Source organism: Ranitomeya variabilis, chromosome 4 (assembly GCF_051348905.1).
Source record: "Ranitomeya variabilis isolate aRanVar5 chromosome 4, aRanVar5.hap1, whole genome shotgun sequence".
Lineage (NCBI taxonomy): Eukaryota > Metazoa > Chordata > Amphibia > Anura > Dendrobatidae > Ranitomeya > Ranitomeya variabilis.
In genome coordinates, this window is record NC_135235.1 from 656510466 (window position 1) to 656536937 (window position 26472).

The 26472-nt window shown below is 40.9% G+C and overlaps 1 protein-coding gene across 1 annotated transcript in view; it reads left to right on the forward strand.

Moving 5' to 3' along the window:
• LOC143768177 (uncharacterized) overlaps positions 1–26472 on the forward strand; it is a 381688-nt gene that overhangs the window by 337833 nt on the left and 17383 nt on the right. Inside the window, exons 8-15 of the mRNA XM_077256867.1 lie at positions 12533–12691; positions 13054–13126; positions 14870–14941; positions 18529–18702; positions 18785–18908; positions 18982–19067; positions 19198–19288; positions 22873–23783. Of these exons, the coding sequence (XP_077112982.1) occupies positions 12533–12691; positions 13054–13126; positions 14870–14941; positions 18529–18702; positions 18785–18908; positions 18982–19067; positions 19198–19288; positions 22873–23783 (1690 nt within the window). The remainder of the gene's footprint in view (positions 1–12532; positions 12692–13053; positions 13127–14869; positions 14942–18528; positions 18703–18784; positions 18909–18981; positions 19068–19197; positions 19289–22872; positions 23784–26472) is intronic.

Consider the following 26472-nt stretch of genomic DNA (forward strand, 5'->3'; position numbering starts at 1 on the left):
AAAAACAAGAATATCATCCAAATACACAATCATAAACTTATCCAGATATTCACGGAAAATATCGTGCATAAAGGATTGAAAAACGGAAGGGGCATTTGCAAGACCGAAAGGCATTACCAAATACTCAAAATGGCCTTCAGGCGTATTAAATGCGGTCTTCCACTCATCCCCCTGCTTAATCCGCACCAAATTATACGCACCACGTAGATCGATCTTAGTGAACCACTTAGCCCCCTTTATACGAGCAAACAGATCAGTCAGTAAAGGTAACGGGTACTGGTATTTAACTGTAATCTTATTCAAAAGTCGATAGTCGATACAAGGTCTCAATGAACCATCCTTTTTACCTACAAAGAAAAATCCTGCCCCTAGTGGAGACAACGAGGGGCGAATATGACCCTTTTCCAAGGATTCTCTGATATACTCCCGCATAGCAGTATGTTCAGGTACAGACAAATTAAACAAGCGACCCTTAGGAAACTTACTACCGGGGATCAATTCAATAGCGCAGTCACACTCTCTGTGGGGAGGGAGAGAATCAACTTTAGGCTCTTGAAAGACATCATAAAAATCTGACAGAAATGCTGGGATCTCAGAGGGAGTAGATGAAGAAATAGGAACCAAAGGTGCATCCCCATGAATACCCCGACATCCCCAGCTCAACACAGACATAGATTTCCAGTCCAAGACGGGATTATGAATCTGTAACCATGGTAATCCAAGCACTAAGACATCATGTAGGTTATATAATACAAGGAAACGAATAATCTCCTGATGGTCTGGGGTAAGACGCATAGTCACTTGTGTCCAATATTGTGGTTTATTGCTAGCCAAAGGTGTAGAATCAATACCCTTCAGGGGAATAGAAACTTCCAACGGCTCCAAATCAAACCCACAACGCTTGGCAAAGGACCAATCCATGAGACTCAGAGCGGCGCCAGAATCCACATAAGCATTCACAGTCACAGATGATAAAGTACAAATCAATGTCACGGACAAAAGAAATTTTGACTGCAAGGTACCTGTAGAAAAAGATTTATCAACCTTTTTATCAACCTTATTTATACGTTTAGAGCATGCTGATATAACATGAGCTGGATCTCCACAGTAGAAGCACAATCCATTTTTGCGCCTGTAATTTTGACGTTCGCCTCTAGACAAAACACGATCGCATTGCATATGCTCTAATGCCTTTTCAGAGGTCACCGCCAAATGGTGCACAGGTCTTTGCTCAGAAGACACCGCCATATGGTGCACAGGTTTTTGCTCAGAAGATACCGCCATATGGTGCACAGATTTTTCCTCAGAAGACCCCGCCATATGGTGCACAGATTTGCGCTCCCGCAAACGCCGATCAATCTGGATAGCCAATTTCATGGCATCATTCAGACCTGTAGGCACAGGGAACCCCACCATGACATCCTTCACGGCATCAGAGAGACCTTCTCTGAAATTAGCTGCTAAAGCGCACTCATTCCATTTAGTAAGCACCGACCATTTACGGAATTTCTGGCAGTATATCTCAGCTTCATCTTGCCCTTGGGAAAGAGCTATCAAGGCTTTCTCAGCCAAAATCTCCAAATTAGGTTCTTCATAAAGCAACCCCAAAGCCTGAAAAAACGCATCTACATTTAACAACGCAGGATCCCCTGGCGATAATGCAAATGCCCAACTTTGTGGGTCGCCGCGCAGTAGAGAGATAACAATTTTAACTTGTTGAGTCTGATCACCAGCAGAGTGAGATCTCAGAGACAAAAACAATTTGCAATTTTCTCTGAAACTCAAAAACCGGGATCTGTCTCCGGTAAAGTATTCAGGCAGAGGAATCTTAGGTTCAGACATTGGAGCACGTATAACAAAATCTTGTAGGTTCTGTACTTTTGTCGCAAGGTTATTCAAACCTGCAACTAAACTCTGTGGATCCATGTTTCAAATGGGTGTAACCCAAGCATTCAGATGTTAAGAGGAGAGGAGAAAAAAAAAAAAGGCTGAAGACTGCAGTTTAAGCAAGAAATACAAATGATCCAACTAAGGTGCACTTTCAAACACAGAAAAAAAAACCTTTTCTTCTCCTTCCTACTTTAGTGCATATTTTAACACATAGATTTTTTACTGGCCGGCCAAACTGTTATGGTTACCCCAATGACCATGGGAAACAAAAATACAAAACGGACTAGCTCTCGGGTGATGGAAACTAAGGTCGACCGTGACCTGAACCTGACCCAACACTTACAGTAGCCGGGGGATGTACCTACGATGCCCTAGACACCACGCGCCAGCCGGAGATCTAACTACCCCTATAAGAGGAATATACAGGCCTGCCTTACCTCCAGTGAGGAACCCCAAAAGATGACAGTAGGCCCCCACAGATATTGACGGTGAGTTCAGAGGAAATGACATACGTAGGATGAACAGCAGATTTAGCACAGTGAGGTCCGCTTACTAGATAGCAGAAGGACAGGAAAGAGTTACTTCACGGTCGACCTAAAAATCACTATTCAAAAACACCATCCAGAAATTACTTTAAACTCCAGTGACAACTCATGCCACTGGAGTAGTAATTTTCTGTCCACAAGAGCTTCCAGCACTGAAGAGTCACATTGCAGATAGCTGGACAAAAATAGCAAAACAAGAAACTAAATTCAACTTAGCTGAACTGGAACTTGAGGCAGGTGAATGCAACAGAATGCTACTAGCACATTGTTGGCCGGCATGTGACTAACAGCCAAGCAGCCTTAAATAGGAAACTCCCCTAGAGGGTGGCGACAGGTAATCAGAGATGGAGGAAGGCACATAAGAGACACTACCATAACAGACCACCGGGGGAGCCCACAAACCGAATTCACAACACCAGGGGTTAGTAATGGAGAGGTGTTTGTCAGACACCCCAATTACACCCCCATTACTAACCCCATTCTGAAAAGTAACAGGCACACACAGAGAAAAGTCCTTTAATTGAACAAAACAGTCTTCGACAAATCCCCTCATTTACCCATTTGCGACACCCGGCAGTTGCTACTGCACCAGTGTATGGAGCTGTGTTCTTTGAAGGAAGCTCCATAAATGGGATGTAGCAGTTGGGCATCATTGTGGGACCTCTTTATTATGTATTTACTGCGAACAGGTGAGGCTTGCTTACATTTTTTATTTTTAGGTTAATAAATTGGTGAATTATGGAAATTGGTAACCGTTTCACCACTGGCCTCAGCTGTTGGCTCACACGCTGTCCTTTGTGTGACAGCGTGGGAACCGCAGTGCTGTGACTGGCAGTAACATCCCTAAGGTTACTGCTGATCATGGCTGGTGTTTCCTGTGCTGTCACACAGATGACATCGTTGGAACTGCCGGATGTTCGGGCCCCCCATACCTTTGAATGGGGATAGAGTTTGGGTACTATTTTGGCACCCGAACAGAACTTTTTTTTACAAAGTTTGGCTGAACTCGATGGACCCGGGCATCCACGGATCCGCCCATTCCTATCTATGATTCACTCCTTCATTGTAGGAATATCTGATGGCATCAATGTTTTTTAAAAGCACTTTCCATGTTAAGTATAGTAGGTTTCACCATCATTAGGAACGGATTCCGTTTTCTGTACCCAAATACACCTATTGTTGGGTTTAAGAGGATTTGATTTTAAAGGCTTCATCGATAGTCTTAGTAACCTGACCCCCCAAAATGTACACTTAACAGCATAGCAATAACACATGATGGGTTAATCTGACACTTCGGACAATCAAGGTCCCTCTTGTTATGCGTCTTTGATAATACCTCTGATGTTAAATAAATCTTATGTACAATGAATAATTATAACATTTTACCCTTTGGATTTTTGTAAAACAAAGTCCTAGGCCCCAATTCATTAAGACTGGTGTTTCACACACTAGTCTTAATGAGGAAGGTGCAGAAATTTCTGACGCTGCGAGCTGTGACGTTAATAAGATCACCTCAATTTACAGAGGTCGGTTCTCACAAGGGCAGAGTGAGTGCTGGACTAATGAGCAATTGGGAACTCGAACTCCAGTACCCATTAGTCCGACACTCGTGCTGAGAAATTTCTCATGCTGCAATCAGTGACGTCAGTAAGATTACCGCAGTTCGTCGGCTGTGCACTGTGATAACCTTACTAACATCATTTATGGTGGATCCCTCTTCCTGAACTGCAAATTCTCCAGGTATGTTTAATACCTCGTTTTTTGGGCCATTTTTGAACATATCTAACCAAACACGGTGATCTTCTCACTGCCGGCAAACCTACCCACATACCATTCTAACAGCATAAGTACTACTTATTTCTGAACCTGAGCAACACATATTATGTCATACCCTAATAATCCCCAAGATGATCTGCACTTGTATGTGGAATACTTCCATACACATAGTGACATTTACCTTGTTCCTCCCCCTGCTGTCCTAATGAGAGTGCCCAGTATGAGAGTTGTCCTCCTACTGTTCCTCTTGCTACTAAATGCAATCCCTGTGTACATATTGTGAGACAGTGGAATCATATGTAAGAGCCATTATGTATCCCCCAGAATGTACTTAGAAGCATACTGAACAACTGGAGGGCATTGTAATCTCAGCCACAGGTGTGGTTGCCATGCAAAATAAAAGTAAGTGTCGACTGGGTCAAGTTATTTGACCAATCTAGTTTAGGAAAACCTTATTTTTGGAGAGATCTGTAGAATTGTAGTGGGACGGATCTCTCCCTCCAGTCTGGGTCCTAAAAGTTGCCCATGGCCATGGTTTTCATAAAAACCTGTAGTTAAGGCTTGGGTGTGTAAGTCTTGTATTTGGTTTTCACATGCAGCAGAGCTGAAGGTGCTGTGGTTGTATGCCTGTAGTAAAGGTATTGGCCTGCACTCTGTCGTATGGCGAGGTGCTGGTGTAACGGGCCAAATGACCCTTAGTCCATTCAATGAAAATTCACCGCACACTCTATATTTTTGTGGTGGTGCCAAAAAATAATATTTATTTGCAGTGCGTGGGAACAGAATAAATAGAAATAGGTAAAGCGCAGGAGAAAATTCTAAAGCGACTATACACTGTGTGCAGAATTATTAGGCAAGTTGTATTTTAGAGGATTATTTTTATTATTGATCAACAACTATGTTCTCAATCAACCCAGAAGACTCATGAATATCAAAGCTTAATATTTTTGGAAGTTGGAGTGGGTTGTTTTAGATTTGGCTATCTTAGGAGGATATCTGTTTGTGCAGGTAACTATTACTGTGCAGAATTATTAGGCAACTTAATAAAAACCAAATATATTCCCATCACACTTGTTTATTTTCACCAGGTAAACCAATATAGTTACATAGTAACATAGTTATTAAGGTTGAAGGAAGACTAAGTTTATCTAGTTCAACCCATAGCCTAACCTAACATGCCCTAACATGTTGATCCAAAGGAAGGCAAAAAAAAAACATGTGGCAAAGAGTAAGCTCCACATTGGGGAAAAAAATTTCTTCCCGACTCCACATACGGCAGTCAGACTAGTTCCCTGGATCAACGCCCTATCAAGGAATCTAGTGTATATACCCTGTAACATTATACTTTTCAAGAAAGGCATCCAGTCCCCTCTTAAATTTAAGTAATGAATCACTCATTACAACATCATACGGCAGTTCCATAGTCTCACTGCTCTTACAGTAAAGAATCCACGTCTGTTATTATGCTTAAACCTTCTTTCCTCCAGACGTAGAGGATGCCCCCTTGTCCCTGTATCCGGTCTATGATTAAAAGATCATTAGAAAGGTCTTTGTACTGTCCCCTCATATATTTATACATTAAAATAAGATCACCCCTTAGTCTTCGTTTTTCCAAACTAAACAGCCCCAAGTGTAATAATCTATCTTGGTACTGCAGACCCCCCAGTCCTCTAATAACCTTGGTCGCTCTTCTCTGCACCCGCTCCAGTTCAGCTATGTCTTTCTTATACACCGGAGACCAGAACTGTACACAGTATTCTAAGTGTGGTCGAACTAGTGACTTGTATAGAGGTAAAATTATGTTCTCCTCATGAGCATCTATGCTTCTTTTAATGTATCCCATTATTTTATTTGCCTTTGTAGCAGCTGCCTGACACTGGCCACTGAATATGAGTTTGTCATCCACCCATACACCCAGGTCTTTTACATTGACGGTTTTACCCAGAGTTTTAGAATTAAGCACATAGTTATACATCTTATTACTTCTACCCAAGTGCATGACCTTACATTTATCCCCATTAAAGCTCATTTGCCATTTCATTTATCAGCCCAAGCTTCTAGTTTACATAAATCATCCTGTAATATAAAATTGTCCTACCCTGTATTGATTACCCTGCAGAGTTTAGTGTCATCTGCAAATATTGAAATTCTACTCTGAATGCCCCCTACAAGGTCATTAATAAATATGTTAAAAAGAAGAGGGCCCAATACTGACCCCTGTGGTACCCCACTGCCAACTGCGACCCAGTCCGAGTGTGCTCCATTAATAATCACCCTTTGTTTCCTATCCCTGAGCCAGCTCTCAACCCACTTACACATATTTTCCCCTATCCCCATTATTCTCATTTTATGTATCAACCTTTTGTGTGGCACCGTATCAAAAGCTTTTGAAAAGTCCATATACACTACATCTACTGGGTTCCCTTGGTCCAGTCCAGAACTTACCTCTTCATAGAAGCTGATTAATTTAGTCTGACATGAACGGTCCCTGGTAAACCCATGCTGATACTGGGTCATGAGGTTATTCCTCTTCAGATACTCCAGTATAGCATCCCTTAGAATGCCCTCCAGGATTTTACCCACAGTAGAGGTTAAGCTTACTGGCCTATAATTTCCGAGTTCAGTTTTTGTCCCCTTTTTGAATATTGGCACCACATTTGCTATACGCCAGTCCTGTGGTACAGACCCTGTTATTATAGATTCTTTGAAGATTAAAAATAATGGTCTATCAATGACTGTACTTAATTCCTGCAGTACTCGGGGGTGTATCCCATCTGGGCCCGGAGATTTGTCAATTTTAGTGATTTTTAGACGCCGCCGTACTTCCTGCTGGGATAAGCAGGTGACACTTAATGGGGAATTTTTGTTATCACTGATCATATTGTCTGCCATGGGATTTTCTTGTGTAAATACTGATGAAAAAAAGTCATTTAGCATATTGGCTTTTTCCTCATCCTCATCCACCATTTCCCCCAGTCTATTTTTAAGGGGGCCAACACTTTCATTTTTTAGTTTCTTACTATTTATGTAGTTAAAGAATATTTTGGGATTATTTTTACTCTCTCTGGCAATGAGTCTCTCTGTCTCAATTTTTGCTGCCTTGATTTGCTTTTTACAGAATGTATTTAATTTTCTGTATTTATTTAATGCCTCATCACTACCTACTTCCTTTAATTCCCTAAATGCTTTCTTTTTGTCACTTATAGCGCCCCTTACAGCTCTATTTAGCCATATTGGTTCCTATTTCTAGTATTCCATATTCCTATTTCTAGTATGTTTATTCCCATACGGTATATACTGTGCACAGGTCCTATCCAGGATGCTAATAAACGTCTCCCATTTTCTTTGTGTATTTTCATGTCTCAGGATATCGTCCCAGTTAATTGCACCAAGATCATCTCTCATCCGTTGGAAATTTGCCCTCCTGAAGTTTAGTGTCCTTGTCACCCCTCTACTACACATCTTATTAAAGGATACACGAAAACTTATTATTTTGTGATCACTATTCCCCAAGTGACCCCCAACCCTTATATTTGATATGCGGTCTGGCCTGTTGGTTAATATTTGGTCTAGCAGTGCCCCCCTTCTTGTTGGATCCTGAACCAGTTGTGAAAGGTAATTGTCTCTCATAGTTGTCAAAAACCGATTTCCTTTGGTGGAACTGCAGGTTTCTGTTCCGCAATCTATTTCAGGGTAGTTGAAGTCCCCCATAATAATGACTTCTCCTTGAGTCGCAGCTTCATCTATTTGCTTTACGAGGATATTCTCCATTGCTTCCATTATTTTTGGAGATTTATAACAAACCCCTATCAGTAATTTATTATTTTTTTCCCCTCCCCTTATCTCCACCCACAGGGACTCGAAATTTAGAAATAAACATTTCTGACATGCAAAAACAAAACCCCAAAAAATTAGTGACCAATATAGCCACCTTTCTTTATGATGACACTCAACAGCCTTCTATTTATAGATTCTGTCAGTTGCTTGATCTGTTTACGATCAACATTGCGATACCAGCCCATACCAGTACCCTACCTCCACCTTGCTGGCGTCTGAGTCGGAGTGGAGCTCTCTGCCCTTTACTGATCCAGCCTCTGGCCCATCCATCTGGCCCATCAAGTGTCACTCTCATTTCATCAGTCCATAAAACCTTTGAAAAGTCAGTCTTAAGATATTTCTTGGCCCAGTCTTGACGTTTTATCTTATGTTTCTTGTTCAAAGGTGGTCGTTTTTCAGCCTTCCTTACCTTCGCCATGTCCCTGAGTATCGCACACCTTGTGCTTTTTGTTACTCCAGTAACATTGCAGCTCTGAAATATGGCAAAACTGGTGGCAAATAGCATCTTGGCAGCTTCACGCTTGATTTTCCTCAATTCAAGGGCAGTTATTTTGCACCTTTTTTGCCCAACACGCTTTTGCGACCCTGTTTGGTATTTGCCATGAAACTCTTGATTGTTTAGTGATCACGCTTCAAGAGTTTGGCAATTTCAAGACTGCTGCATCACTCTGCAAGACATCTCACAATTTTGGACTTTTCAGAGCCCGTCAAATCTCTCTTCTGACCCATTTTGCCAAAGGAAAGGAAGTTGCCTAATAATTAAGCACACCTTACATAGGGTTTTGATGTCATTAGACAACACCCCTCCTCATTACAGAGATGCACATCACCTGATTTACTTAATTGGCAGTTGGCTCTCAAGCCTGAACAAATTGGAGTAGGACAACATGTATAAAAAGTATCATGTGATCAAAATACAACTTGCCTAATAATTCTGCACACAGTGTATTTGAGTGATGTTTCGACCTGTCCCAGGTCTTATTCAATACGTCGTTGGTAATTCCTTAGTCAAGGAGATAGATGCAGTTTGTATGGGGCTATTTCCCTGATCAGGGTGGTGTGCAAAGTGAGCTGTATAGTCCCCAAGAAGAGAAAAATATGGTACTGTGCTTTAAATCATATTAGGGGCGGCGCTCCTGCACCTTGTCTGGCCTCCTGCTGCTGGTGTCACATACAAACTGCATCTATCTCTATAGACTAAGGAATTACCAACGATGTATTGAATAAGACCTGGGACAGGTCAAAACGTCACTCAAATATAGTCGCTTTAGAATTTTCTCCTGCGCTTTACCTATTTCTATTTTTTCTGTTCCCACGAACTGCAAATAAATATTATTTTTTGGCATCACCACAAAAATACAGAGTGTTTGGTGAATTTTCATTGAGTGGTTGTATGCCTGGCAGTGTGAATCTAACACAGGCCAGAGCCAGCAGCGTGTACGAACATGGTAGCACCTGAGAATCTTATGGGGGTGCTAGTGTGAGTGGCACTAGACTTTACTTGTGCATTCCCGGCTGCAATCGAACGATTACATGTGTGCACTATTTGGACAATAAAGGTCGTTTATTTAACTTTAGTGAGTCACTGTCTCACTAAATTCACTGGCGAAATATACATCAATTGAGGTCCTTCTAAATCCCCTTAGGTTGGCACTTTGTGCTAATATACCTATAAGACTATATAATCTTTGGACCTGTATGTACAGATGGGAAAATAAGTATTTGATACACTGCCGATTTTGCAAGTTTTCCCACCTACAAAGAATGGAGAGGTCTGTAATTTTATCATAGGTACACTTCACCTGTGAAAGACAGAATCTAAAAAATAAAAAAATAATAATAAAAAAAGAAAATCACATTGTATGATTTTTAAATATGTATTTGATCACCTACCAACCAGCAAGAATTCTGGCTCTCACCGACCTGTTAGTTTTTCTTTAAGAAGCTCTCCTACTCTGTACTCATTACCTGTATTCATTTCACCTGTATGAACTTGTTACCTGTATAAAAGAAACCTATCAACACACTCAATCAATCACAATCCAACCTCTCCACCATGGCCCAAACCAAAGAGCTGTATAAGGACACCAGGGACACAATTGTAGACCTGCACAAGGCTGGAATGGGCTACAGGACAATAGGCTAGCAGCTTGTTAAGAAGGCTGTTGGCACAATTATTAGAAAATGGAAGAAACACAAGATGACTGTCAATCTTCCTCGGTCTGGTCTGGGGCTCCATGCAAGATCTCGCCACGCGAGGTAAAGATGATTCTGAGAAAGGTCAGGAATCAGCCTAGGACTACATCGATGGATCTGGTTAATGACCTGAAGAGAGCTGCAACCACAGTCTCAAACATTACCATTAGTAACACACTATGCAGTTGTGGATTAAAATCCTGCAGGGCACGCAAGGTCCCCCTGCTCACTCAAGCATATGGCCCGTTTCAAGTTCACAAATGACCATCTGGGTGATCCAGAGGATGCATGGGAGAATGTCATGTTGTCAGATGAGACCAAGATAGAAGTTTTTGGTATCAACTCCACTCGCCGTGTTTGGAGGAAAAAGAAGCATGAGTACAACCCCAAGAAAACTGTTACAACCATGAAGCATGGTGGGGGAAACATCATACTCTGGGGGTGCTTTTGTGCAAAGGGGTACCGGATAATTGCATAGTATTGACGAGAGGATGGATGGGGTCATGTATCGCTATATTTTGGCATTGAGGATGGGTCATGGTTGGGTCTTCCAGCATGACAATGACCCAAATCACACAGCCAGGGCAACTAAGGAGTGGCTCCTTAAGAAGTATTTCAAGGTCCTCAAGCGGCTTAGCCAGTCTCCAGACCTGAACCCAATAGAAAATCTTTGGAAGGAGCTGAAACTTGTATGGTGTTAGATGGGAACTGTTAATGTGTGATTGGTGAGGAGGACATGGTGCAGAAGTGGAGTTTTTCCAAGAGAGGGAGGTCACGAGGTGGGACTGTGGAAGGCTCTGGGGTGGATCCTGGGTGGAGTCTCAAGGGGGCTTGTTTGGGGCAAAAGTTTGCCAGTAAGGGGCCTTGAAATTCCTAGTGGCAGCCCTGATCCACAATGCAAACCCCTCCTGACCCCACACATAAACTTCCCCTCATCCAGCACCATGACAACCAGCACAGCAGAGTCCTGCATACACTGAGGCCCTGATCATGTGACCCCTGACTCCTCCCCTAATGTGACCTCATCACAGGTCCTGTGCGCACAGAACAGCCATATATGTGGTGTGCGGCTCTGCAGGTGGAGGTAGGTGCTGGGGTTTCCCCATTACTGGGGGGGGGGCAGTAACCCCTTCTTTGCTGAGACTAATTTGGTGTTTTTCTGCTGTGGTGAGAGAATGTGCTTGTATAACGTGTTATCCGAGTGTTTTCGGCGTGCTCGCATAATATATTTCAGTCCCTGCGGCTGCATGTTTGGAGGCAGTAGACTGCTACAACACATGCGGGATTACCAAACAAACAGGCAATTCCTGCTTGTGTCGCGGCTGTCTTCCGCCGCAAAATGTGCAGCTGCAGGGACTCATATGAGATAATCACCACACGATAGTTGTATAGGATAATAGAGTATAATAAAGTTGTTGTGGACGTGATTTCTCCAACATTGTGCAGGGAGATTGTTTTTCCTATAGTGATGTACAGTATATTTCTTATTGCTAAAATTCTGATATTTGTGTGTTTTCTTCTCTTACAACGTATTTTTAAATTTTGTTCAACAACTTTCATTATTGTGATCATACAACATACAAGGTAAACATCCCATGTGAACACAGGCTAAATGTCCAAGGAAAGTGGAAGTGATTTAATGAACCTCTGCCCATGGTGGATCCTAAGACACTGCTGTACCATGTACTATTGGTGCATTTTTTCTCTATGTGGAGACTGAAAAAAGCAAATGTAAAAATTAAAACACCATATAATTTCAAAGTGTAGACTCAAAGCTTTTCTATAGTATTAAAAAAAGCGTTAAAAATGCTGCTTCAAATCTTCTCCAAAAGCGCTTCCAAAAGGGGGGAAAACGCATAAAACGTAGCAAGCACGCAATAATCAAAGAAGATTGTTATTGAGTCATATGGTTCATGCAGAAATTAAGAAGTGCAAGAACACAGCATTTACACTATGTGTGAACTCTGCCTCAGAAATACATTTTAGTACATTTATATGTGAGCATAATGGAGAAAAAAGATCAATCAAGACATTTTTTATGCCATTTATCAGTCACCATAAATAATCTGATTGCTGTGTTGTGCAAATGTTATTTTCTGATTTGTGATGCTTATTATTTAAAAAAAAAAAATGACATTATTGTTATTGTTCTTCATATTTTTTTTTAGTAATTTTATAGAAAGAAAAAAAATCTGACTTTTATTTTCCTTCTAGAATAGAGGTACATGGAAATACACTGCTATGTACAGATGTATCTCTATGTACCAGTACAATCTTCTTGTGTGCAGCTTCAAGTATACAAAACTCTCCAACATGTCATTGCCTGCAATGATACAGGTAGAGGGTTTGATTCCTTGGGAGATCAGATCACAAGAAAAGAAGAGAATAGTTTATTTAATTAATGTAAATGAACCACAAACAGATTCAGAAAAAACCTGCGGCACAAGGTGAGTAAATCTTCACAGGTTAATTCATCAAGCGAAAAGTAGGCAGACTTGAAAACTTCCGAACTCAGCAATCCCGGGAGGTGCACAGATAAAAAGTAAAACAGAGCTTCACTTGTTGCGACCAAAAAGACAGATCTGGCACTCACCCAACGGTGCTGTGATTAATGTCCTTTATTCGCTGAAATCAGCATATAGACTTACATGGAGAGGCGGCAGGAAAATGCAAGGAGGAGGGTGCAGGGAACAGGTGAGGACGACGGCCGTTTCGCGTAGATGCACTTCCACGGGTCCAAGGGACCGTTGGGTGAGTGCCAGATCTGTCTTTTTGGTCGCAATAATTAATGTAAATGTTTGCAGAGCAGATATACCAGCACTGCCCTCAAAGGAAGAAGAGTGATGAGCTATGAAAAGACATCATTCAGAGAGAGTGAGACAGTGCGTTAAGTGGAAATCTGGACAGTTCCACTGAACCCCGGACGATTGGGAGATAAGAGTGGGGAAAATAAGTATTCGATACACTGCCAATTTAGCAAATTTTCCCACCTACAAAGAATGGAGAGGTCTGTAATTTTTATCGTAGGTACACTTCAACTGTGAGAGACAGAATCTAAAAATAAAAAAACTGAAAATCATATTGTATGATTTTTACATAATTAAATTGCATGAAATAAGTATTTGATCACCAACCAACCGGCAAGAATTCTGGCTCTCACAGACCTGTTACTTTTTCTTTAAGAAGCCCTCCTACTCTGCACTTATTACCTGTATTAATTGATGATGTACAATAACAAATTATATTGTGGTACTGTGTTAGCCAGAAAAATCGATGTAAATACTATTATGCCCAATGGTGACAAAGTTATTCTCAGAGTGATACCTTTATTGGCTAACCAGAAAATAATAAGTTTGCAGCTTTCACCTTCTCCTTCTTCAGGCTGGATTACAAATGAATTAGGCTACTTTCACACTAGCGTTAACTGCAATACGTCGCAAATGCGTCGTTTTTGCGAAACGCCGCATCCAGCAAAAGTTTTTGCTGGATACGTTTTTTCGCCATAGCCTAACATTAGCGACGCATTTGCGACGCATTGCCAAACGGTGATTCCGTTTTGCGACGCTTGGGCGTATGGTAGCGGACCGTCGGGAGAAAAAAACGTTACATGTAACGTTTTTTGCTCCCGACGGTCCGCTTTTTCCGACCGCGCATGCGCAGTCGGAACTCCGCCCCCACCTCCCCGCACTTCCCCGCACATCACAATGGGGCAGCGGATGCGTGGGAAATATGCATCCGCTGCCCCCGTTGTGCGGCGGAGAACACACTAGCGTCGGGAACGTCGGCCCGACGCGCAGCGACGGGTTGTTCCCGACGCTAGTGTGAAAGTAGCCTTAATCAGAAAAAGCATAACATTTAAGAGATATTACCCCAAGACATTTGTTTCATGAGGTGGGAGAGGTGATGCTTCCTAGAGATAAGCCAAGGAAATCAAATTAGGCCTTTTGTTACCTATGGAGAGGCAGTGGGAATGTTCTTCTTAGTTATCTGGAGTGCGTCTGGTGGAGGTGTGAATTATGTCCATGTAGTGAGTCATAAATCCAGGTGTTAAATTGAGTCCTATTGTCAAAGAATTCAACATCTTTTCAGTTTGAATTCCCAAATTTTTCTCTCTCTGTCGTCCTTAAAATGGCCTTTTAGTATTAAGACTTTTAAACCTGTCATACTGTGTCCAGGTCCAGAGAAATGTTTTCCCAGAGGCGTGTCCATTTCATTCCTGATTGTGTGTCTGTGTAGATTCATCCTAGTTTGTAGTGTTTGATTGGTTTCCGCAATATAGATGCCTCAAGGGCACCTTGTACACTGTATCATGTACCCCACATTGGAGGTTGTACATGAAAAGATCTGTGTTTGCTATGTGGACTGTATTTGTGGGTAATATGTGGGTGCAAGTTTTGCATTTTTTATTATTACGCCACTGATGGTAATGAGATGATACTTCTGACAAGGAGATTCCTAAAGTTAGGGGGCTATTTGTAGGAGAGAAGTGGTAATTCTGGGAATATTTATTTCAGTTTGTGGTCTCTGTGAATTATAGGTTGGAGATCAGAAGCATATTTCCTTAGTATGCTCATGTGGGGGTTGTATGTGACCACACGAGGTACCCTGTTGTTATCCTCCCTCAGATTGTAATCCAGGAGGCTGCTTCTCTGGAGTTTTGTAGCTCTGTGGATCTGTTCATCTATTACCAGTGGATGGTATCCTTGTAGCAATGTATTTCTTAGTGATAGCAGGTGTAGTTTTCTGTATTTACTGTCTGAACAGATCCAAATGTACCTCAGAGCTTAACTGTAGATGATGGATTTTTTTGTGTGTCTTGAATGAAAGTTGCTCCATCTAAGATACGCCGGACGTCCTGTGGGCTTATGGTAAATTGATGTTTGTATGGTGTTGTCCTTGATGTATATGTTCGTGTCCAGAAAATGTATTTAGGATTTGGAGAAGTTGAGGGTGAGTTTGATGGTTGGGTGGGACTTGTTGAAGTTATTGTGAAAGGTAAGCAGATCATCTTTTGAGCCTGTCCAGATTATTAGCAGACCTTCAATGTATCGAAGGTATGCTAGAAGTTTACTAGAGCAAGATGACAAAACTCCTCCTCTAGTTTAGTTAGGTTAGTAAATTGTGGGGAGATTTTGCTTCCCATGGCTCTGCCTATACACTGTTGGTTCCCAAAAGAGAAATAGTTGTGATGGAGCACAAACCTGATAAATCGCAGTGTTGGTTCTGTGGCTAGATTGCTTTTTTTAAAAGGAAATATTGCATGTTGCAATCCCATCCTCATGAGGAATGTTGGAATAGAGAGACTCTACATCCATTGTGGCCAATTTTATGTCCTCTGTATTGTCACCTGTATTAATTCCACCTGTTTGAACTTGTTACCCGTATAAAAGACACAAGTTCATACAATCAATCGCACTCCAACCTCTCCACCATGGCCAAGACCAAAGAACTGCCTAAGGACACCAGGAACAAAATTGTAGAACTGCACAAGGCTGGGATGGGGTACAGGACAATAGGCAAACAGCTTGGTGCGAATGCAACAACGGTTGACACAATTTTTAGAGAATAGAAGAAACAGAAGATGACTGTCAATCTTTCTCAGGTCTGGTCTCGTTAGGTAAGGATGATTCTGAAAAAGGTCCAGAATCAGCCCACAGCACACAAGGTTCCCCTGCTCACGCCAGCACATGGCCTGTTTGAAGTTTGGCAGGGACCATCTGGATGATCCACATGAGGCATGGAAGAAGGTCATGTGGAAAAATTAGATAAAAATAAAACTTTTTGGTATCAACTCCACTTGCCGTGTTTGGAGGAAGAAGAAGGATGTGTAAAACCCCAGGAACACCGTCCCAACCATGAAGCATGGTGGAGGAGACATCATACTTTGGGGTGCTTTTTTGCAAAGGGACAGGACGACTGCACCGTATTGAAGGGAGGATTGATTTTGGCCAACAATCTCCTTCACTCAATAAGAGCATTGAAGATGGGTCATGGCTGGGGGTCCTCCCGCATGACAATGACCAGAAATGCAAAGCTATGGCAACTAAAGAGTGTCTCTGTAAGAAGCAGCTCAAGGTCCTGGAGTGGTCTAGCCATGTTGCCCAGTGACAGCCACGAAACCTGAGAGATCTGCAGAAGATCTGTATGGAGGAGTGGGCCAAAATTCCTGCTGCAGTGTGTGCAAACTTGGTCAAGAACTACAGGAAATGTCTGACTTCTGTAATTGCAAACAAAAGGTTTTTGTATCAACTATTACGTTTTTTTATTGCATCAAATACTTATTTCATGCAAGAAAATGCAAATTAATTATGTAACAGTCATACAACGTGATTTTCAGTTTTTTTTTATTTTTAGATTCTGTCTCTCACAGTAGAAGTGTACCTATGCTAAAAATTACAGACCTCTCCACTCTTTGTAGGTGGGAAAACAAGCAAAATTGGCAGTGTATCAGTTAATTATTTTCCCCACTGCATGCTAAGAGGTATCTTATTACACTAGTAGACTTTCATATGTATCTAACATTTCTAAGAATCCAGGAACCATATAACCCAATAGGGAACAATGGGCAAAACGAGTGAGCCCCGTAACTCTGGCAACCTTATTAAATGCTAAGGTTTATACTGGCAGGGGCAAAAAATTAAACAGCTGGGATATCATAAAAAGTAGTGCCCATACCATCCATGTGACAAACATGAACGTCATGGTGCTCCAAATACTTAATTTTTTCTTCAAACTAAAAAGGCGCACAGCTGTCATGCTTCTTGTATGTTCTTTACAAGTTTATTTTGTAATATTTTAACATCTGCTTTTGTTCTGGCCATTTTCTTGTAATAAGGAAGCCTAAAGGGAAGATGGCAGAAAAAATATAATATCTAGAGGGGAATACAAAAATAAAAAATGCCACAACATTGTCCATGTATACTTGATAACAGTTATTTCTGTAGGTTACAGCTCCTATATAACTCCTTATAACTCCTGTTCGACGTGTTTTTGGAAATAAAAATGTCTCAGGCTCCTGTTTGTGAATCAGACATGAGATCTAACACAATAGATTACAGCCCAGGGAAGACGGGAAACGTTCATACAAGCGGCTAGTGGTGATGGAGTCAGTGATGGACTCTGGCCAGATATGTTTATAGAGCCTGAGAAGAAGATGAAAATGTAATCCTCATCATGAAGTAGTTATTTCTCATGTTACGTGTAGTGATGAGCGAATATACTCGTTGCTCGGGTGGTCTCCGAGTATTTGTGACTGCTCGGAGATTTAGTTTTATTTGCCTCAGCTGCATGATTTACGGCTGCTAGCCAGATTGCTTACATATGGGGATTCCCTAGCAACCAGGCAACCCCCACATGTACTCAGGCTGGCCAGCAGATGTAAATCATGCAGCTGCGTCAACAAAAACTAAATCTCCGAGCAGTCACAAATACTCGGAGACCACCCGAGCATGCTTGGGAAAACCCGAGCAACGAGTATATTCGCTCATCACTAGTCACGTGTAATGAATATCTCCTGCAGCATTGCTAATGCCAATTCCAGTGTCGGTAAATGAGACGAAAATTAGTTTTATGGAAGATGAGAAACGTATTCAGCTGCCGAATCCGAGGAAGAAACTGCTTGTTATGTGTGGTCTAAGATTTCTAGGTTTTATTAATAGATATAAAGAAAAAAAAACTTTGAAAATAAGAAAAATAATATTACTCACAGTAACGATCCCCCACAACCCATGTGCCACCACTGATGGGTCCCCCGCGAGTCTCTATATTTTCTGGTCACATATGGTCTCTACAGCCAATCAGCGGCTGAAGCAGTGACCAAAATTGCCAGTGAATGGGAGAAGCTGACTGTCACCAATTCAATTAATGTTACATCATATATGATCTAAGAATAATAAATCTACACATTATATCTCCTCCTTATGTTCCACTTATCTCCAATAATTATATTATTACACTGGATACCTTGTGATATTACATTGGCTCACCTTCTTCCCATTCAGAATCTTACAATATTGATTCTATCTCTGGAGATCTTCTCTAAAAGAGAATTTTCCTGCTTGACTCATCAAGGATGGATAGGAACAGGCACAAGATGGCGGAGAGGATATTACACCTCACCCTAGAGATCCTCTTCCAGCTTACTGGAGAGGTGAGTGATTCTGATGACGTCACATTACATCATTCTTATCTATAGGAATAACAGATGGACAGAACTAGAGAGGTGAGGACTCTGAAAATGTCTGTAGTGAGATTTATTAATGTGTCTCTCCATAACCAGGATTACACAGTAGTGAAGAAGACCTCTAGTGAGCGCTGTCAGGCCCCTGTGTTTGATGGATGGAAAAGACCCCTGAACCCAATCACTGGGCCTCCACTTCACCCCCTGACGCATGAGGACATCAATGACCAGAAGATCCTAGAACTGACCTACAAGATGATTGAGCTGCTGACTGGAGAGGTGACACTGCTGGAAATGTTTGTACATTATACAATAACTATATCAAGGGATCGGGGGATGACGGTATCATTTTATGTGTCAGGTTCCTATAAGGAATCAGGATATGACTATTTATTTCTCCATGGAGGAGTGGGAGTATTTAGAAGGACACAAAGACATGTACATGGAAGGCATGATGGAGGTTCCCCAGCACCTCACATCACCAGGTAATAGACAGGTAAATAGATTCTTTATCTGTAAGTAAAGAATGAATTCAGGCACTGTATGTGTTTCCTCCAGCTTTATTCAGTAAGAGGACAACGACAACACCGGAGAGATGTCCTCATTCTCTTCTTCCAGAAGACTGTAAACAAAATCCCAAAGAGGTAATTTACATATCCAATAGTAGTATATGTTTTATACTTGTATAGTGAGACCGGTGGAGATGGCAGGATTAGAGTTGATCATAGATGTGACTTCTGCATCTGTCTGTGACTTTTATAATATTTGTTTCAGGGTGAAGATCTGATCCTCATTAATAGTACAGGGAAATATGTAAGGGGTGACGAGCAGTGTAAAGAGGAGATTCCTACAGATGAATATGCAGGTGAGTAGTAACCACTAAATGCAGAGAAATCACAGATTCTTTGGGCTGTTGCTACTTTATCTTCAGTGTAGTCCAGCCTTATCACAATCAAGTGCTGACCATTCTCCTGAAAAATGAAAACTGTCCCCATTTCTTTTGGCATTGGAAGTCCTTCTGTTGGAGTGAGACCTCTTCCCTGACAGAGCATTCAGCCCGGAGAATGCTCCCTACTACCTGGAATTAGAAGATGCTGAGTGTCACGGCACTTTTGCTATATCCCTAAAGATACCATCAGACTAGCTATCTCTGCTGCCCGATTACTTCTGGTGGTGAAGATGTCAGGCCATGTGCCTTGCTGAGCTTTTAAATCAGCCCTTATCTGTCCACTCTTGCACTCAGGGAAGTAGGGAGTTGTATTGTTTAAGAATATAGTGTATAAGAATACACCAACCAGACCAACAAGGGAAGACATACAGGGATAAATGAAAATACCAATCATACAAACATACGCTCACAACCAACAGAGTGGAACACTGGGAAGAAAAAAACAAATAGAGGATGAGGATATGCACACAGACAAAGCACCGAGCAACAGTTTTCTGAACAACACTCAAATCGCCTCCTCAAACAACCAACATCTCCAACTCCAGAACCAGGCAGTATGAACCTAACACTGACAATACCTGATTGCCAAAGGTGAGTATATATAGCAGAGGGGAGTGGCCAATACTGAACAGCTGATACCATCAAAGCTGGAAAGCTTCAGGATCTCACAACGGAACAGATTAACCCCTGCACTGCTAGCAGAAATCTGCACTGTTCAATATGATGGTGACGTGCTTCTAGTCAGCACAGGAGTACATGAAATCAGACACCTCGGTCATCTGTCCCCTCTCTGTCATGGTAAACTTGTGACACTGACCCTTACCTTCCCAGATCTCTAAACTGCAAAGCCAAATGTCCGCATTCATTGAATGTGCTGACAAAATAGAAAATCATGTGAAGAAAAATATAATCTGTATGGTGGACCTTGCTTGTAATGAGACATCAAACCAAGTCGTTTTTATTTATATGCTGAAATATAAACAGGAGACACATAAACATAAGAAATATAATACAATTATCATTTTTTTCTTCTTTTTCTATTTAAACACATCCTCGACACCCCCCTATTCAGAGGAGAGAGTAAAGAAGAGAATACTATTCAATCAATAATTCTTGCCCATATTTCCTAATCTCTTTGCTTCTGCTTAATTAATTATTTTGATTTGTAACTTGGCCCAAGCTGTTGTTAGTAGAAGTATATATTATATAGTTATCCAGTACTTAAAATTCATTCCCCTTGCAGATAACAATCATGAAGTAATTAGATCCTTAGTGGGACAATCCATCTTGAGTTATATTTGAGACATTTAGAATTTTGTATCTTTTTGATCTTCTGCATAAAAGCTGGGGAAGGTGCAGCCTGTGAATAACCATAAATTGGAACATTCTCTCATGTGACGTAGAGAAGAACATTAGTAAAATTTACAATTATTTCCCTTGATTTAAGATAAATCCAAGATCTGATTCCAGAATTTATTCTCTTCTGAAAGTTAATTAATCGAATGTTTTTATACGGAACTAATTCTGCCTTTACAGATTTCACTTGACAATAAATAAACCATGAAAGGATATGTTCCCCCAAAAGGAAAAGCCGGGGTGAAGACTGAAAAGAATGTTTTATCTGCAAATAAGGAAATAAATCTGAATCTTCTAATCCTACTTGTATAACAAATCCCTCTATTAATATCTGTGACAATAATTATTCCCTTTTTTATCCAAACTTTGGTACTGTAAGAAATAAAGGAGATCATTATTATTCCACAGTGGGCACATGAAGGCCGGGCAGCCCAGCCGCTTGAGCTTTTATAAATTCCTCACAAAATATAGTTATAAAAAAAAAAAACAGTAATTATTACCTAAAGGTCAGATATTTTTACATTCAATTGCCTGAAAGATATTTTCTCTGTTAAAGGGCCACTGTCACCCCCTCCAGCCATTATAAACTAAAAGAGCCACCTTGTGCAGCAGTAATGCTGCATTCTAACAAGGTGGCCCTTTTAGTTTTTGGTTCAAGTATTCCCAAAATAAAGCGTTTTGATACTTAGCCAAAATACCGGTCTTTAGCCAGGGAGGCGGGTCCTCACTCCCCAGCTTGAACCGCTACTCTGCCGTCACTCCAATCTTCAGGTGATTTCGGCGCCGCCCCCTCAGCGCTGTTTACGTTTCAAAACCGGCGCCTGCGCTGTGTAGTACTGTGCTGTGCAGGCGCAGTAAGCTCTGGCCGTCTGACGTCCCAGCCAGGCTTGCAGACTGCGCCTGTGCGGGCAGTGCGGCCACCCACCTTTGGAATCCCAGCCCCGCACTGTGTTATGCATTTTTTCATAAAAATATATATGGGTACAATATATTGTTATTTTATATTATTTGCTGATTTTTTAAAAATATTTTTACAATTTTTTTTCACTTTTTTTTTAACCTTTTCTTACTTTGTCCACTATGTGATTTTTATTTTTTGCAGGCTTATCGCTTGTATAGCATGGGGATGCTGCAGTATCCCTATGCTATGCAAGCTGTCAGCACTGCACTGACAGACAAACTTGCTTCATCATGCTCTGAGCATGATCAAGCAACTTTGCTAGCTCTGGTGACCTGGATGTCATCATGACGACATATGGACACCATGGCAACGATTGGGACCCCGCAATGACTTCCCTGGGTCTCCGATCCAAGAGATCTGAGGGGCTGTCTTCCCTCTGCCTGCGTCCATAATGCTGTGATTAAGTTCGATCGCAGCATTTCGGGGGTTAACGTGCAGGGAGCGTTGTGGGACCGCTCCTGGCACTGGGTGCCAGATGTCATTTGTGAACGCAAAGTACTTCCTAGGTCGATAAGTACCAGGGAACTTAGACATATGGATACGTCTAAGGTCGGAAAGAGGTTAAGGAGAAGAGTACTTCTAATTTTTGCACTTTTGTTCTCATCTTATTTATTATTTTGTATTTAAGTGCAGAAAAAAATCAGAATATTGCAAAAAAAATGTTCTTGCCTTTGTGTTGCTATTTTACGAGACCTATTTACAGATTAAGTAAGTTTTTATTGGTATAATTTTTGCCAACATAATATTTTTTGCTCTTGTATTATTTCAGTATTTGGAAGACAGATTGAACAAACAGGGTCAAAAATCATGCTCTACTCGTTCGTGCTCTGAGGTCTAATTTTAGATTATCAGCTGGTTTTGCCTTAGTAATTGAATTTTTCTACATAACTTGCCATTTCTATGGATATTTTAGGAATGTTATACAAATATATTTTTAAAGAAGCACTCCTCTCATTAATGATTTTATCCTTTCAATATATATCCCAGTAATCATGTTACATGGCACTGTGTACTTACAATTGCTAATTTTGCCTTTCTACACAGTTAATTCTTCTATTTTCTCTGCTGTAGAAAGAGAAAGTCTCTTGTTCCTGCATTTATCATGCCCATGTCTAACTCCTGAAGATAGCAGAGCTTCTTTAGCTATATTTTATTAAAAAATAATAATCTTTATTCTTGTCAGATGACTGTACCCAGAGATCAGAGGGACAACTGAAGTCTTCAATTTATAACTCAGATGACCTTGAGATTACACAAGATATAACTGAAGGGAATGCCATTACTCCAGATATTCCATCATCCATTCACAGCAAAGATCTATCATCTGATTCTTTTAAACAAGTCCTAACTCCTGATTCATCACAGAATATTAAGAAGAATAAAAGTCACAAAAGAGACATTAAAAATCAAACTACTCTTAAAACAAATGAGCCATTTGCAATTGCAAAATATAGGAAATGTTTTTCACTCAAAACGTCTTTTGTTACTCATAAAAAAAATCTCAAAAAGGAGAAAAGATTTTCTTGTTCACAGTGTGGGAAATATTTTAACCAGAAATCAGAGCTTGTTATACATGACAGAGCTCACACAGGAGAGAAGCCATATTTCTGTTCAGAATGTGGGAAATGTTATGCAGGTAAATCAAGTCTTGTTAGACATCACAGAACTCATACAGGAGAGAAGCCATATTCATGTTCAGAATGTGGGAAATGTTTTATACAAAAATCAGCTTTAGTTAGCCATCTGAAAATTCACACAGGGGAGAAACCTTTTTCATGTTCAGAATGTGGGAAATGTTTTGCAGATAAATCAAATTTCTTTAGACATCAGAAACTGCACACAGGGGAGAAGCCATATTCATGTTCAGAATGTGGGAAATGTTTTATACAGAAATCAGATTTAGTTGTCCATCAGAGAACTCACACAGGGGAGAAACTTTTTTCATGTTCAGAATGTGGAAAATGTTTTACAGGGAAATCAGTTCTTGATATACACCAGAGAACTCACACAGGTGAGAAGCCCTTTTCATGTTTAGAATGTGGGAAATGTTTTAATCAGAAATCCCGTTTAGCTGTCCATCAAAAAACTCACAGATAGGAGAAACCTTTTTCATGTTCAGAATGTGGGAAATGTTATAATGAGAAATCACATTTAGTTTGCCATCAGAGAACTCACACAGGGGAAAAGCCATATGGTTTTACAAACTGTATAAGAAAACACATAGCAGACAGTCAAAGTAACAACAAATAAGTAAATGGGAAAGGAAAAGTAAGTTAGAACTTACATTAGAATTCAAATATATGCAGTTACTAATAGAAATGTCTTATCTAAAAAGCAATATAACGTTAGGCTAGGGTCACATTGCGTTAGGGCAATCCGTTGCGCTAACGCAATGCTTCTCTAGGGTCCGCGTTCGGCGTCCCCGCTAGCGCAGATCCCCGATCTGCACTAGCGAGGAACGGACCTCGGGCGCGCCGCGGACGCTGCAAGCAGCGTCCGAGGTCCGTCACTCAAATGACGCCACATCGCTAGCGCCCGCCCAATGTGGGCGGGCGCTAGCGACGCGTTCTCCATTACAGGCTATGGCGGCCTTAACGGACTACGTTAACACTGCGTTATGCCGCGGTGTAACGTAGTCCGTTAAACGCGGTCACAGAACGCAATGTGATCCTAGCCTTAGCATTGAATATTTCATGTTATATATTTATATATTCACTATATGGACAACAGTATTGCAACCCCTCCACAAGAAAATACCAAACATTTTCTCCTTTTTTTCTAACTCTCAATCTCATTGATTACAGGTTCTTTAAATCCACACTCTGTCTCAACAAATGTCTTTATTTTATGTATATTACAGTTATAAACATGTTCCTGTTGTACGTTACTATTTACATCTACGATTCATTCCTTTGTAGAAACATCTGATGGGAGCCATATTTATAAAACCACTTTCCATGCTAAGTATAGTAGTTTTTCACCATCATTAGGAATTGATTCCCTTTACACAAGTTATTGAGTCTAAGGAGACTTTAATTTTAAACACTTTTGCAGTAGTGAGGCTTACATATGGCTCATCAAATATAACCTGGGCAGCATGGTGGCTCAGTGGTTAGCACTGCAGCCTTGCATCGCTGAGGTCCTGGATTCAAATCCCACCAAGGACGTTTGTAAGTTCTCCTTGTGTTTACCTGGGTTTCCTCCGTGTTCTCTGGTTTCCTCCAATATTCCAAAGACATACTGATATGAAATTCAGATTGTGAGCCCCAATGGGGACAGCGATGATAAAGCGCTGCAGAATGTGATGGCACTATATAAGCAAAGCATAATAAATAATCTGACAGTTGCCTCAATGCTATGAAACTGCATCACAAGTGTGTGAGTTCTCTCCCTCCCACCACCCAGAGCGCCCCTCCATTATCAGCTCATTTGACAGCGTCTGTGTGTCTCTTTCCTTCCCTGTATTTTATATTAATTTCACAGTGTAATTTCCACTTCACTTAATTTTTCTTCCATTCTTTTTTGATAGTGTTGTACCCGATTGTCCTAGCAATTGAAATGATATTGATAGTAACATAGCAACATAGTTAGCAAGGCCGAAAAAAGACATTTGTCCATCTAGTTCAGCCTATATTCCATCAGAATTAATCCTCAGATCTACGTCCTTCTAAAGAACCTAATAACTGTAAGATACAATATTGTTACACTCCAGGAAGACATCCAGGCCTCTCTTGAACCCCTCGACTGAGTTTGCCATCACCACCTCCTCAGGCAAGGAATTCCAGATTCTCACTGCCCTAACAATAAAGAATCCTCTTCTATATTGGTGGAAAAACCTTCACTCCTCCAGATGCAGAGAATGCTCCCTTGTGACCGGCTCATTCCTTGGTATAAACAGACCTGTAAAGCGCTGCGGAATATGTTAGCGCTATATAAAAAGAAAGATAATTATTATTATATTATTATCCTCGGAGAGATATTTGTATTGTCCCCTTATATACTTATACATGGTTATTAGATCGCCCCTCAGTCATCTTTTACTAGACTGAATAATTCTAATTTTGCTAATCTCTCTGGGTATTGTAGTTCCCCTATCCCCTTTATTAATTTTGTTGCCATCCTTTGTACTCACTCTGGTTCCATTATATCCTTCCTGAGCATCGGTGCCCAAAACTATACACAGTACTCCATGTGCGGTCTAACCAGGGATTTGTACAGAGGCAGTATAATGCTCTCATCATGTGTATCCAGACCTCTTTTAATGCACCCCATGATCCTGTGTGCCCTGGCAGCCACTGCCTGGCACTGGCTGCTCCAGGCAAGTTTTTTATTAATTAGGATTCCCTTCTCCATGTCAGATTTACCCAGTGGTTTCCCGTTCAGTGTGTAATGGTGATATAGATTATTTCTTCCCATGTGTATATCCTTACATTTATCATTGTTAAACCGCATCTGCCACCTTTCGATCCAAGTTTCCAATAGTGTTATTCCCAATTCAGTTAATGCATTTTAGATATTCTTGTTTAATAGTGTTATTGGTTACATATACATAATATGCGCAGTAATGCTATTCTCACCTGATGCTAGCTCCCACTCAGTAGTTATAGATCCCAAGAATAATAGTGTGTATTTTCTATGGTTTGTAACTGACAGCCTAATATTGATACATTCCTGTCATCCTTTTTTATTCAATTATGACTTTCATACTCAGTGAAAAAATATTATAGAATCAGTATTTCTTGCCCAAGGCTGCTGACTCTCTTGGTGGTATTGAAAGCTTAGG